Genomic DNA, 14,255 nt, shown 5'->3' with positions numbered 1-14,255 from the left:
ACCATCCTCTAAATACAGGAATGGAGCCCTTCCATCACCTCGTCATCAAAATCAAAGGCGCATTTGTATGAAAATACGAGGTTGAGGAAGAGTGTTGCTACATGAATGGGTCGATGAAGCATCCCTGTCCACCAACTATCAATCACATCCCATAACATCATATGTCTATCAAGCCTAGCAGAACCCTTGTCTACATAATAAGAACGAATGGCCTCCTTGGCCCTACCCATGGCCTCATACAAATAAGCCATTGCAGGCATGTCCCCATCTACTAATCTCAAAACCTTTACTATAGGTTCACTAACTGAGCACACTTCTTCTACTCCCTACCAAAATGTGTCAGTGTACACCATTTTTGCAATGGCTCTCTCGTCTTGTCTCCTGTTGTATCTACAATCGACTACTCTTCCGAAAAAAAACATTTGCTTGAACTCAAACAGACATCAAAACAAAGACTAAAGACTAATAAAGTTGGTGGCAAAACATGTGATTGCAGGACGCCGCAACTTCTTGTTTCTACTGTATCTCCTCATGAGGCTAAGAACAAAAGCATGGTTATATATAAACTTGGGGACGCTCCTAGCCATATCAATCACCTCCTTGATGAAGGAGAGTTTCCCCATATCCTCAAGCAGCAAATCGATCCAATGTGTTGCACACGGAGTCCAGAACAATGTGTGGTGCCTCTCCATAAGAATCATGTCGACAAACACATAATTAGTTGCATTATCTGTTATGACTTGCACCACATTCTACACACCAATATCCTAGATGAACCCATCTAACAACTCACATATCATTGTTGCATATTTTATATGTGCTGATGCGTCCACTAATTTAATAAACATGGTACCATTAGGACAATGTATCAAGAAATTTAGAAGGGTCCTACCCTTCCTATCTGTCCAACCATTAGACATCACTGTGCATCCAGACACTTCAATGTTTGTTTCAACTCCGCCAATCTAGAGTCGATGTCCTGCTTTTCTGCTTGAAGGATTGGTTCCCACAACTCCTCATATGTAGCACTTTTATACCCTAGGCCCACAACAACAATAGCATCACACATTGGCTGCCAAAATGGATTGGTTTTTGTGATGTTGAGAGGTAAGTCTCTCCAGAAAAAACACCTCCCCATAACTCTATCTGCTTCTTGCTTCTCCCTTTTTTTAACAACTGATTTTATGGAAGGTTTTGCTCCATGTCCTGTTCGTGGATCAAAAATGATGACCTCCCACTCCCAGTAACATTAGCACTAGAAGTAGCAGGTGATGTTGTGGAGCCCCTCCCACTACCCTCAGCCTCAAAATCAAAAGAAGATATCCCGAAAAATCTACCTGCACATTCAGCCTTGTTTCTTTCTGCCTCTTCCTTCCTTTTGCCTTTTTCATCAATTGCTTCAAGAGCTTTTTGTATAAGCTCCGCACTAAAAACCGTACAAAGCCCAAAATCATGTCCAGGGATTCTAGCCAAATGGTATTTCAATCGTGTAACCCCTCCTGTCATCCTGGTCCCACACAATTTGCATGATAGATATGCCTGATTTGTCCCACCATCAGGCTTCCCATACTCCCAAAATGGGTCCAAGGCTTTTGGCATATTTGTAGTGAACTAATTCAAACCTAGGGCACCAAAAAAACAAAAAATTAGCATTAAACACCCATACACGAAACATAATAAGTAATAACAACCTCATTTAACAAAAAAAAAAAAAATACTATATTATTTGTAAGGTGAATTCAATGAAAAATGACAATAAGAGGGTGCATAAGAAAGTTAAAAAAAGAAAAGAAGCTTGTTGTCCAAATATGGAGAAAACCCTTGCATTGGCTCATGGGCATGAAAATAATAGCAAATAAAGCAAAATGTTGGTAGGCAAAGAGGCAAGCAAGCATAATCCTAAATCTATGAAAAAAATCATTAGCATAGGTGTTTTAAAGAACATACCTGTTAATGGAAGAAATGAAGTTTGTCTCACTGTTCTTCAATCTTTGATCCACAAAAAAGTCTTAGTTGGTGGTGATAATGGTTGTTTGATCCTCAATCCCTCCTTGACAACCACCACAAATCTCTTCCCCTTCCTTCTCCAAGACTTAGAAACCAAAATGACCAAATGAAAAGACCAAATTGCCTTTTCTAGCCACGGCCCAACCTACCTAATGATTTTTTCTATCGTCACGCAATATTTTGCTAAGATATCGACGATATTTCAAAAATATCGCAATATTTTTCGGAGGAAATATCACAATATTTTCTCGGCGTTATTTCGTCTTGCCGAAAATATTGTGATATTTCCGAAAATCACCGATATATCTGCGATATTATCAACACTAGTATATATAGATAGTAGCCCCAAGGGATAGCTCAATTGGTCAAGTTCCCATTGCTAAGTACCTTGCCAATTGGGAGGTCACGAGGTCAAATCTCCTCGACGCCCTTGGGGTTAGGCTCGACCAGATAAGCCGGTGGGTAGATCCCTTTGGGTGGATCTGCCTAGATTATTACCCGTGGATGTAGTGGCCACTCAGTGACCATGAACCACAATTGAAAAACAAAAGTGTATATAGATAGATAAATAGATAGGTAGTCGAAGGGGTTATCTCAATTGGTTGTCGACAATGCTGCTAGACATGTTGCTAGTTTCATATTGACGAGTGGCAAGTTCAAATCTCCCTAGTGGAGGCACACTAGTATGTCGATGTGTTTACTAGGGATGCCATCCACAAATGTGGGAAGCATCCCTTGGGTTTCCCACAAGGTTTTCCTTGGAGTGTATATATATATATATATATATGAAAATTTTGAAATATGTATATGGGCAAACCTAATGGCCAATTTCATCAAAAACTCATTTAGAAACTCAAACTTTATCCAAATTTCATTGTCACTAAAATATAACCATGTGATATAGGGGGTATGTCATAGGGCAGTGACACCTTTTAGTCTTGTTAACACCCCTACAATGTTTGTGACAATGATGAACCAAGTTCTATGACCATATCTTAGCTCTTTTTATCATGTACACAAATGACACATTGGTTTTCAGTAAAATCTAGGACACTTGTAGCACTTGAACGATGTATTTTCAACATTTCGCAAAGATATGCTACTAGTCAATTTGAAAATTGTACAATAAACAAACAAAATTTATTTATGTTAGATTATGTCTGAACCAACATGGACTCGACATTGATCCAACTAGGATTTCAACCATTGCTAATAGGCCACCGAAGAACACATTGACAACTAACAAAGCTACAGGGAAATGGAAAATTACCTCAGATAAATTGACTATGCAATATTTGATGCCGTATAACCAAGCCAGTTATATTTGGGGTGTTGCAAAGCATGAAGCACTCAAATAGATCAAGTGCAAATTTGTGACTACTCCAATTATTTCGTTACCAACATTCACAAACCTTTGAGATTAAAGTGAATGCCTTTAGACATGATGTGGGCATGCATTTTGATGTGGTGTCCAATGCCCATTGTATACCACCTAGAGACTTTTTCAAGCACAGTTCTAAATTACTTAGTGCGTGACCAAGAGATGCACATATTGGTTCAAGCATTGAAGCACAAGCAACATTAGTTCCTAAAAAAGGAGACTATCAATTATAATGACCACAAGACTCTCTAGTTTCTCTAGACGAGGCACAAAAACAAGAATGTTCACCACATGAAGTGAATCCTGTATTTCTAGTAGTTCAACATGGTGATTAAGTGTCAAAAAGTAAGCACACATAAGATTGACAATGTTTGTGCAATTTTAGCAGTTTGGTTTAAATGGTTTGAAAGAAACTTAATGCGCATTGTCCAGAATCCATGCACATCTCCACAGTCCTGCAGAACTCTGCACATAACCTGCCAGATGAACAATTCCAATATTATTTTGTTAAAGGGCAACTTTCTGTTAAACTTGAGTCTTGAACATCACTTGTGTTCCTCGGGGAGATTAAACTGCATTTTTTGTGTGAGGAGTACCATTCCAAAATATCAGGAGGCTTTAGACTCAGAAGTGAAGAAGATAACCACAAATTTTGCAAAAGGTTTTCTACTAGGTGATATTGCAACACAAAAACACCTAAAGAGATAATTCTCTGTTCCTCGGGGAGATTAAACTGCATTTTTTGTGTGAGGAGCACCATTCCAAAATATCAGGAGGCTTTAGACTCTGGAGTGAAGAAGATAACCACATATTTTGCAAAAGTTTTTCTACTAGGCGATATTTCAACACAAAAACACCTAAAGAAATAATTCTCTTTACACTGTTGACATGTACTGAGTTAGAATTTAACTTGTAAAATTCAAGCCACATGTTGAATCAAACTAAAAAAAGGATGCAAAATAAGATATTCAACACACTACCAATTCACAATCTAGACCCAAATATTGAAATGAGTAGGAAGATTCCAACAGGTCCCATTTTAAAAAATGCAACAGTCAATTCCAGCCAAAGTTAATTATATGATTTATGAACAATCAAGTTAGCCCATCTTCAAAGGAGACAAGCAATACATTCAGCTGGATAAACAATGGCACCTATATCAGTTGATCCACCTTCTATGCAAGTCTTCTCACCACATCCCAAACTGTGACAGTACTCATTCTATCACAAAAGGCTTTCTATCGAACTGTTGAATAGTTGATAGAAGTTTCTATCAACATGAACCAGTGTGCCATTTAAAATAAAGAATAATATATATATATTCTTTGAAGAAACATCTTTATATTCCATATGAGGAACATACATATTTTGATCCTCAAGGGACTCTCAAACAACAAGGCTTGAACCCATTACAAAGATATACTCATTATGAGCTCAACATGTCACATGTGGGAATTGAACCCAGGTGGAGAGGATAACAGCTTCTCCCAACCCCCCAAGCTCAATCTGATTGACATGCACACACACACGTGTGTCTGTGTGTGTGTGTTGTAAAACTTCCTTCTTGTGGACCAGGTGTCATCATATAGCTAGTAAAATTTCCCAAGGCTGTTGCATCAAGCAGACAATAACTAGAAACAATAGACCTCCACGAATTGAATTTAAAACATCACAATAACCAGAAATAATAAGCACATTATATCTACACAGCAGTGATGCTACTTTCAAGTTTCACGAAACAGAAGGTTTCCATAGCCTAAATGATATGTTAATGATATGCTGAGCTCTGAAGTTATAACTGAAGTATTTTGTTAAGTTTTCTGAGCTTTCCTACATTGAATATTCATGGAATTGACATTCTAAAGCACCTGCATACGGCCCATCATGAATAGCAGCTTTGGAACATCAAATCCCATGAAAATTCAACACAGGAGAATCCAGGAAAACTTGAAAACAAAATGGAGCCTACGAAGAAAGAAAGAATAGTAAGGAGAATTCCCTAACACAAAATCTACAATCAATTTTATTTTTGATCGAACATCTACAGTTGGAAAACACTTACCCAATTACTGGATCATTGCACTGAGAAGTCAAAGAAAGTGTTCCTCACATTCACCCTTGCTTTTATTTATTTTCAAAACATTGTTGAAAAACATAACCAGTTAAAATTGCCAACAGTATATTGCCATTTGTTGGGGCTTCAAACTATTGCATACAATTCAAGTGCAAATGAAAGTAAGTTGTCATTTTATGAAATTGTCAAATAATAATTTCTTTCATGCTTTTACATGAGAGAAAAAATTCAATTTGGCACTGCAAAATCCAAATTTCCAGACAATCCAGGAACTTTTCTGTCAACCGACTTTTTAATTTATTTATAAGTTACAAAATAGCCATGTTAACTTAGGTTTATTCCTGCTAATAATTCAGGTTTAGATATTGCAAGAAAATCTAGTCTGTCAAATTATGGCAAGTCCCGTACATTGATACAGTGGACAAATGTGAGATACTGTACTAGGCAGTTGAATTGATTATACTAAACAAATAAGAAGTTTTCCAAGTTAATGGCATACCTGGCAACAAGTCCCCATAAACGCCCCAATCCCACATCTCCATCTTTCAACTCAAACGAAAAATCTACAGAACATACAAATTCATTAATCCAACAAATACATAATAGCAGGGAATCTAACTCCCAATAACACAAAAGCAGAACATTGGGATGTGCCTGTAGCATATCATCCTATTTGCAATCTAACACAATTCAAAGTTCCAACTCTCAGAATGAATTTTCTTATATAGAAGGTTTAAAATATCTCAGAGAAGACCAGAAAACTTTGTTTTTCTAAAATGTCTACATAACAGAATTACTCAAAGATCTGCTTACTTTAAAGACTCCAGACTCCCTGTACGAAGTTAGAAGCCAGTGACATTCAAAACAGTTAAAAGGACAAATAAAGGCTACTTCTTCCTAGAGATATTAGGTCAAGCTGCTTGTTTATTATAGCATTATAGGTTATAAAAGTGAGTCTCTCTGAGTTAGAGACTTGCTTGGAAAAGTAAAACTCTGAAGGATAACGGGGGTTACTTAATATTCAATTCTCATATTTGCTTCAATCCATATTTCTAATATTTTCATATTCAATTGTGATAAAGTTGGTTCTAATTTTCAAATCATATTTACTAATACATGTTCATATTTCTTAGGCATCATTCAAACCATGAATAATATTAGCAGTTAAAACTTATTTTCCACAATATCACCATGAAGGCAACATCCCTTATATAAATGACCGACATGTATCTGGTATGCAATGAATTGAAAAACAAAGCATAATACATATATTGGCTCCTGCTGTCTAAACTTTCAAAGATTAGGGACACACCAGCCCAAATAAATTTCATTTTTAAAATGATCTAAAGATGCACCCGAGGCTTCCCACTTACACCCTGTTGAAAAATCAGGTGCTAGATAGTTTAATGATTGATTCCTCTTTCTTGATAATTACATGTCAATATTGTTGGCTTCTTATTATTTATATAATTTTCTTCATCAAGTAATTACGCAAATGTACAAAACATGAATATCACAATGAGACAAAGAACACCAGAAATTAGGCTCCAAGCCAGGGCAAAACCCCACAAGGAGGAAAACCCAAAATCCTTCTCTTATAGAATCAGATCAAAATGAGATATCCAAGACCAAGCCCAAGAACCCAAATCAGCCCTCCTCCAAGTCACCTCAAACAAGTCAAAGTCAACAAAAATCAATGCTGGTCAAATTCCTGAAATCTGGTTGACTCATGAAATTCCGGGCCTGCAATACCTCAGAAAAATTCACACGTGTGAGCACAACTAGGGCAGAAAAACTCATATTCTCTCTCTCCTTTGAGTTCGGTTGTCTTTCTTCTTCTTCCTGGCGCAGAAATTGATGTGTGATTGTGATGATTGAATATGTCTCCAAGAGGTCGAGTTGACTCTATATATACAAGTCCAAGAGGGTCGAATAGTTGTCTCTTAGGCCGACTTGGTCTTGTGGGGACACTTTCACTCAAAAACAAAATTCTTTTTCTTTTTCTTCCAAAAGTCCAAATAGGACTTGACTCAAATACATTCTTTTTGACTCATAATAAATTCATTTTGACTCAATTGAGCCTATAAGCATGAAGAACATACTTTGACTAAAAAAAATAATGAATGAACATAATAAATATATCAATGATACATTTGAATTACATTATGAAGAATGACACTAGTTACATTTTCAGCACTCCCTCTTAACTAGGGAGGTATTCATAATGACACAACAAAATACTCTCAAGTTGAAATATTCATATAAGAAAGAATCTTGATTGATAAGCATCAATGATGATTTTTCATCATCATAACCAAATTGTCAAAAATAGCAAGGCCTTGACTTTCAAGCTCTATCTCTCCATTAGATTAGAGCACAATGCTGAGGGGCATAAATTTGGACACCACCGCCTCTCTAGGCATATACTCCATCTAGATGTTCACCAGAAATGTCCTCACAGGACTATTTCCACACCAGGAAATATCGATCCTCGAGACTATTCTTATCTTGAATTAATGTACAAAGTACAAATCCTCAAAGACTATCGGTCCCAGATGCTTATCCAAATCACCATTCTCCTTACCAATGCCTTTATTAAGGCTTACAGTTGTTAGTCCTGCGCTAGTACATGACACATGGAAAATATGGTGTCCACCCTCACTCCCTCTCAACCAAGGAGGAGATCCTTACTCCCTCTCAAACAGGGAGAAATAACCACAAGCCTAAGCTTGTCTCAAAAATACTCATCAATGCATCAGCTACCTGTTCTTCTGTGGAGATTTGTTGTAGCTTCCCGACTCCTATCCGCATCACATCATAAGGGGCTTCAACCTTTCTGGTTTTCTGACAATCTTCATCAATATCACTATCATAATCGAATCCATTATGTCATCAAATAGTTTATCAAACATATTACAGAGCCAAATTCTTTACAGTTGATTGCACAAGCCTTCACATCTTCTTTCTTCGTATAGAATTTTGCTTCATGCTTTTCCAAGAAATCAAATCATCTCCCAATCATTAGTAGTATCTCTATCAGCATCGATATTGTCATCTTAATCAATGTGTTCATGAATCGAACCAATCAGAGCTCCCTCTTTCCGGCTAAGGTAGGTGAACTTCTTTTATTAAGCCTTGTTTTTCAAGTTGCCATCTAATTGACATACTTCAAACTACTTTATTCTTGTCTTCGTGCTTCGCTACGTTCTTCCAATTCTTCAATCTATTAGTCAAGCTTAGATAGATCTTGTCTTGACCTGCAACCTTTATTAGAAAACTATGAGAGAACAAAAGACAAAAGTGCATAGACAAAATAGTAATAGTAATAATTAAAGAAAGTAGGTGTAGAGTACTGATTTCTATCAGGAGAGTCAACTCCCTCTTAATCTTGGACATGTTCACCAACCTTGTTCTCACATTAGCATGATGTCATTTATGTTATCATTATGGGCTAGATCTACTTCTTACAACCAAAATGATTAGGTACGGTTTTGTTCCTCGGAATTTCTATATTGAGTCTTTGTTAAGGTTTACAAACCCTAATTGCTTAGCTACTTCAATGTCCAAAGTCTTCATGACCTACCACTCAAGAAATTGCAAATTCTACAAATATACTAGAGAGTTTTGTTGTGAAACCTTAGTATTGCTATTGACAAGCCTTCTATGCATGAAATTTCTTGATCATAAAAACCTAGTCTTCATATCCAAGGAGAGACTTGAAATGCTATATCAATGATCTCTAGCATATCTACATAGATCTTTTCATAACAAGACACTAACTTCCAAAAGAGCATAAAATCATTAACTTGTTTCTATGTGCGTTCAACATGATCAAGAAAACTTCGCATTACATGCAAAACAGTTTGCAAGACAACTATGAAATGAACAAGAATTATACATACCTCCTTTGCCCTTACCTTATCCCTTTTGGCAAATATTTGGTTCTTTGACTTTTCTTCAGTTGTCATGTATCTTTTTCTTCCAACAAACATACTTCAGATCTAACAGACTTCAATGTATCAGATAGGTCAACATTGTTGATGCAAATAGTCCTTCTATGTATAGGATGAAGTCTTGGTAGTTGCTCCATATACTAATGTCACATAGATATGCTTCATATAGCTTTAGATTCCTTGTCACGAAATTTTGTTCCTTCCATAGACATGAAAATAATAGCTTTGTTCTTTAAGGAGATTCAGTTCCCAAAGGTCTAGTCTTCACAGTGTCACCATAGTGTCTCGAATGTCTTTTGCGGTAGAAAAATTCAATGGCCTCCACAGAAGGTTCGGATAGTTCTGTTATGTAGTGCTTGGATTTTGAACAAGTGTTATTTGGTGTCATCATCAATGCCTTCAAGAAGATACCTTCCAAGCTCAATCTAGTTACGAATTTGAATGTCACTTTGATGATATAGTACAGGTCAGCTCCATTGATGGAATTCATCTTCCTGTTATGTATGAGATGGGTATCATGGCTATTTTCACAAACTTGTGCTTCAGACTTCCTATACTTTCATAGTCTTGTTGCTTCTTGAATTGATAAGTCGGCTCTTCAGTAATTTGGATCAAAAAGTCATAGCCAATAATCTTCAAAGATGATCCACTCACGACTTCGTATATAGTCAAATAAATGTCATAGGAACTTAAATCATCATGAAGAGAAAGTCGCATTACAGAAACCCTTATGTTGGAAAATGTAACTAGTTTTAGTCTTCATATATTATTTGAGCATGGGTTTCATGCTCCATTTTTATGGTCATCTAGGTCAAGCATGTTCTTCATGCTTCTAGGGTTTGTCATGTCAAATGAATATTTCTTTGAGTCAAATCATTTCTATAAGACCCTATTGGGCAAGTTGTAACATTAAAAAGATATTAATCATGCGTCTAGAAAGTCCTCGAAGCCTCCAAGCACAAGTCGGCCCTAGCAATGACAAGTCGGCCTAAAGAAGGGAATTTGACCCCATAGAAAGCCTATATATAGAAGCAGATTCAACCTCCTTAGACACCAATTTGATCTCTCTCATCAAGAAGTTCGATCCGAGACAAAGAGCATCAAAGAAGCAAGAGCAAAGGTCTAGAAAGCAAGAACTCAAAAGGAAAGAAGAAAGTTTGTTTTGGGCTTTATTCTCTCACACGTGCAAGATTTTTTAGGGTTTTTGTTGCTGCTGCAAAGGTCAACATTTCAAATCTAGTTGCAGGTTCGAAAGTTTGTGCAAGAAGGTCAAGGTTTGAAGCCAAAGAAGACTAGAAGCAAAGGAGGAAACCCTAGCGAAGGAAAAAGACACAACCTTGGTCTTATTCTCTCACACATTCGAAAGTTAGGGTTTCTGCAACAACTACAGGGTTGAAGTTGCAGGTCAAAGCTAGGGGCTGAAATTGAAGCTGGAAGTTGGTTGAAGCAGGTTCGACTCTTGTTATCTGAGTTGACCTTTGAAGGGCTTCTTGGAGGACTGACTTGGTGCTTGGGGGAGGACTTGGTCTAGGGTTTTGGGTCTTGGTTTTCTTATTTGAAGCAGACTCTATAAGAAGAGAAGAGATTTTCTGAGTTTCCCCTCGGAGGGTTTTTTCCCTGGCTTGGAGCCTATATCTTGTGTTCATTGTCTACACTACTTTTGCTCTTGATAATTGTTTGATGAAAAGGTCTAATAAAGAAAATCAAGAAGATAAATAAAGTTCACAAGCAATTATTAAGGTTAAGGAAAAATTGAATCAATAGATTCCCTACTGCATTCCCCTACTGCATTCTTCAACGCCTTGAACCTTGAAATCCTCGTTTTTTCCAAAGAGATATAACTACAGACTTTCCATATATATAATTTCCAGTAGACTTCGTATCATTGTTTCTAGATGTCTTGAATCTTCAAAAAATATGTCGCTATAGTAGGCTTTAGATACCTACATTTCGGATTGTCCTTCTTTTCTTGCTTTGAATGAGGGTATACAGAAATCTAAATCTCAGAGAAGTAGATATGTCACAAGGTATGCATCATCATATAGTTTTGCTTCTTTTGCATATTCCAGATCTCAAAACCATCGTTGAAACTTCGTAAGTGTCATAGAGAGCATGCTTCATTGTAGAAAAAAAGTACCACTGGAACTTCCATCGACACAGAGAGATATACTACAAGAACTTGCATCATAAGGAGCCTTATATATTTGTGTGTTACAGTCAACAAAACCTTCAGATGATTTGCATTCCACAGGAAACTATTTCAGAGATCTGAACTTCCTTTCTTGCTTGAGTGAGTACATATATTCTTTCTTCTAAAAACTTAGTCTTGAACTAGATCTCGGATAGCAATATAATTTGAGCAAGAATCTTAATTTCGAACCTTCCAAAGAGTTATAGAACTTCGATAAAGAATATACTATAGACCTTCACATTTTGTTCTTTGTATGTAATACAGAGTAATGGCTTGTAAAAGAAGGAAAAATTGTTAGGAGGATGTCTTCAAGAATATTGTTTAGGCTTCCAAGGATGTCCTTGAGTGATGGCCACTACAAATATGATGATCTTCTAGTGTAATTGTTGCAAGAATGTCTTCAAATATGCCAACAAGATGTGATCTTCAAATTGCCTTCCTTCACCTTAGCTTTGATACCATGTTGAGAAACCAAGTGCCAGATAGTTTAATGCTTGATTCCTCTTTCTTGATAATTACTTGTGAATATTGTTGGCTTCTTATTATTTATATCATTTTATTCATCCAGTGATTACATAAATGTATAAAACATGAAGATCACAAGGAGACAAAGAACACCAGAAATTAGGCCCCAAGCCAAGGCAAAACCCCAGAAGGGGGAAACCCAAAATCCTTTTCTTATAGAATCAGATTAAAATGAGATATCGAAGACCCAAGACCCAAGACCAAGACTGCCACAAAGAACACAAATCAGCCCTCCTCCTAGTCACCTCCAACAAGTCAAAACCAACGCTGGTCAAATTTCTGAAATCTGGTCAACTCCTGGAATTTTGGCCCCTGAAATTCGAGCCTGCAGTACCTCAGCAAAATTTGCATGTGTGAGCAGAACTAGGGCAGAAAATCTCGTCTTCTCTCTCTCCTTTGACTTGACTCAAATACATTCTTTTTTACTCACAATACATTCTTTTTTACTCACAATAAATTCTTTTTGACTCAATTCACCCTATAAGCATGAAGAACATGCTTTGACTAAAAATAAAATAATAATAATGAATGAATATAATAAATATATCAATAATACATTTGAATTACATTATGAAGACCGACACTAGTTACATTTTCAACACACCCATCCTTGGCAAAAAAAATCATCATAAAATGCCCCCTTTCTTGAAGTTAGTTTCGATCATAATGCTCTATATTATATGCCAAAAATCATATTACATTTTACTTCATTGCAGTTGTTCCACATATAACTGCATTGGTACTTATATCCTGACAATGTCGCTTATAAGTTCCCTGTATATTATTAGGAGTTGAAATTTTTCTATATACCTTTGGTCCATGTTACAGCAAATCTAGCAACCTAGTGCAAAGCCTCACTATGTGACTTAGACAACGAGTGTCACCACTGCCACCTTAGCAACTACTCCCTTGTTTTAGTGTAGGATGGATAATAGATATCCAACATAAGCGAGGCTTCCTTAGTAGATCTTAGGGATCAAATGACCAGGTCAAACCAAGTCAAGAGCCCCCTAATGGTTATACTTCAATTACCAACCAATCTAGGTGATCAAGCAATTAGGTTTTATGGTGAATTTTAGAAGTAATTTCCAGATTTGAGTTCATAGGATCCTATAGCTCATCTAGAGGCTTAGGTGAACCAATGAAGACACAAAGAAGGTCACCAAACACACAAAGTAAATTACCATGTCAAATTAGAAATTGCAGCAATCAACTAGTTTATAATAGCAGCAAATTTAATCCTATAAACTATGATAATAAAGTGAAAAATGATGGCTAAATATAAGAATAAATAATTAATTACACCAACTTTCTGAGTTACAAGGCACATAATAGCAATTAAAACCCTAGATGCCAGCCTTAATTCATGGCTGAAAAATACACATAAAATGACACTTTTGCTTTTCCAATATATTTCAAATAATTTCTAACCCTAGGAGAATAACATCTAAGACAATAAATGTTGAAAATATATGATTTTGTTCTAATTAAACCCTAATTTGCCCTAAAAAGTAAAGGAAAAGAATTTTAGAGATTTAAACGATTGACACGAGAAATAGGACTAGTGCCTTCCTCAGTCTAGGGCTAATGGAGTCTACGATCAACAAACTTGAAAGATTGAGAGTAGATACAGTGCCTGATGCAACACAAGGTCAAGAAGTTGGCAGGTCTCGCAGTGCATAGTGAACAGGTGGATAATATCTTATATGTTGGGAAGTTTTTAAGTCCAAAACTGGAAAAAGTTACCAAGTGGATGGATCTGACAGTAAATAGTGAACAGGTGGATGACATCTTATATGGCGGGAAGTTCCCAAGTTGGAAACATTGGAAAAAAACACCATGGGTCATACCGAATTAATAAAGGTTGTATATAGCAGAATCTGCAACACCAATGCCATAATGCTGAAGAATTTGGGTCTGACAATAACATTAAGTCTAATAGGCATAATGGAAGGTACAGAAAACAATTCAATTGCTGGTTTACGTGGATTCGCAATATTATATTTACAGAAGCCCCATATCGGGCAACATGAAACTGTTAGGTACTTCACGGGTCACATATTTGTTTGCAGTGATTAACAGTAGGGCTTACATGGATGCAATAGACATGACTTTATCCAATGG

At 36.5% G+C, this 14,255-nt stretch overlaps 1 protein-coding gene across 2 annotated transcripts in view; it reads right to left on the bottom strand.

Moving 5' to 3' along the window:
* The window catches only part of SAR1 (SUPPRESSOR OF AUXIN RESISTANCE1), a 333,388-nt gene that overhangs the window by 254,137 nt on the left and 64,996 nt on the right, over positions 1-14,255 (bottom strand). For both annotated transcript variants that reach the window (XM_089384665.1, XM_089384663.1), the window contains exon 4: positions 5,962-6,025. In XM_089384665.1, coding sequence (XP_089240791.1) covers positions 5,962-6,025 — 64 coding nt within the window. The remainder of the gene's footprint in view (positions 1-5,961; positions 6,026-14,255) is intronic.

This window comes from Pinus tabuliformis, chromosome Q (genome assembly GCF_031772625.1).
Source record: "Pinus tabuliformis cultivar Carrire ecotype Pingquan chromosome Q, CPIR1, whole genome shotgun sequence".
In the NCBI taxonomy this organism is placed as follows: domain Eukaryota; kingdom Viridiplantae; phylum Streptophyta; class Pinopsida; order Pinales; family Pinaceae; genus Pinus; species Pinus tabuliformis.
Note: the sequence above shows the minus strand (reverse complement) of the source record. Positions and strands in the feature narration are given on the sequence as shown.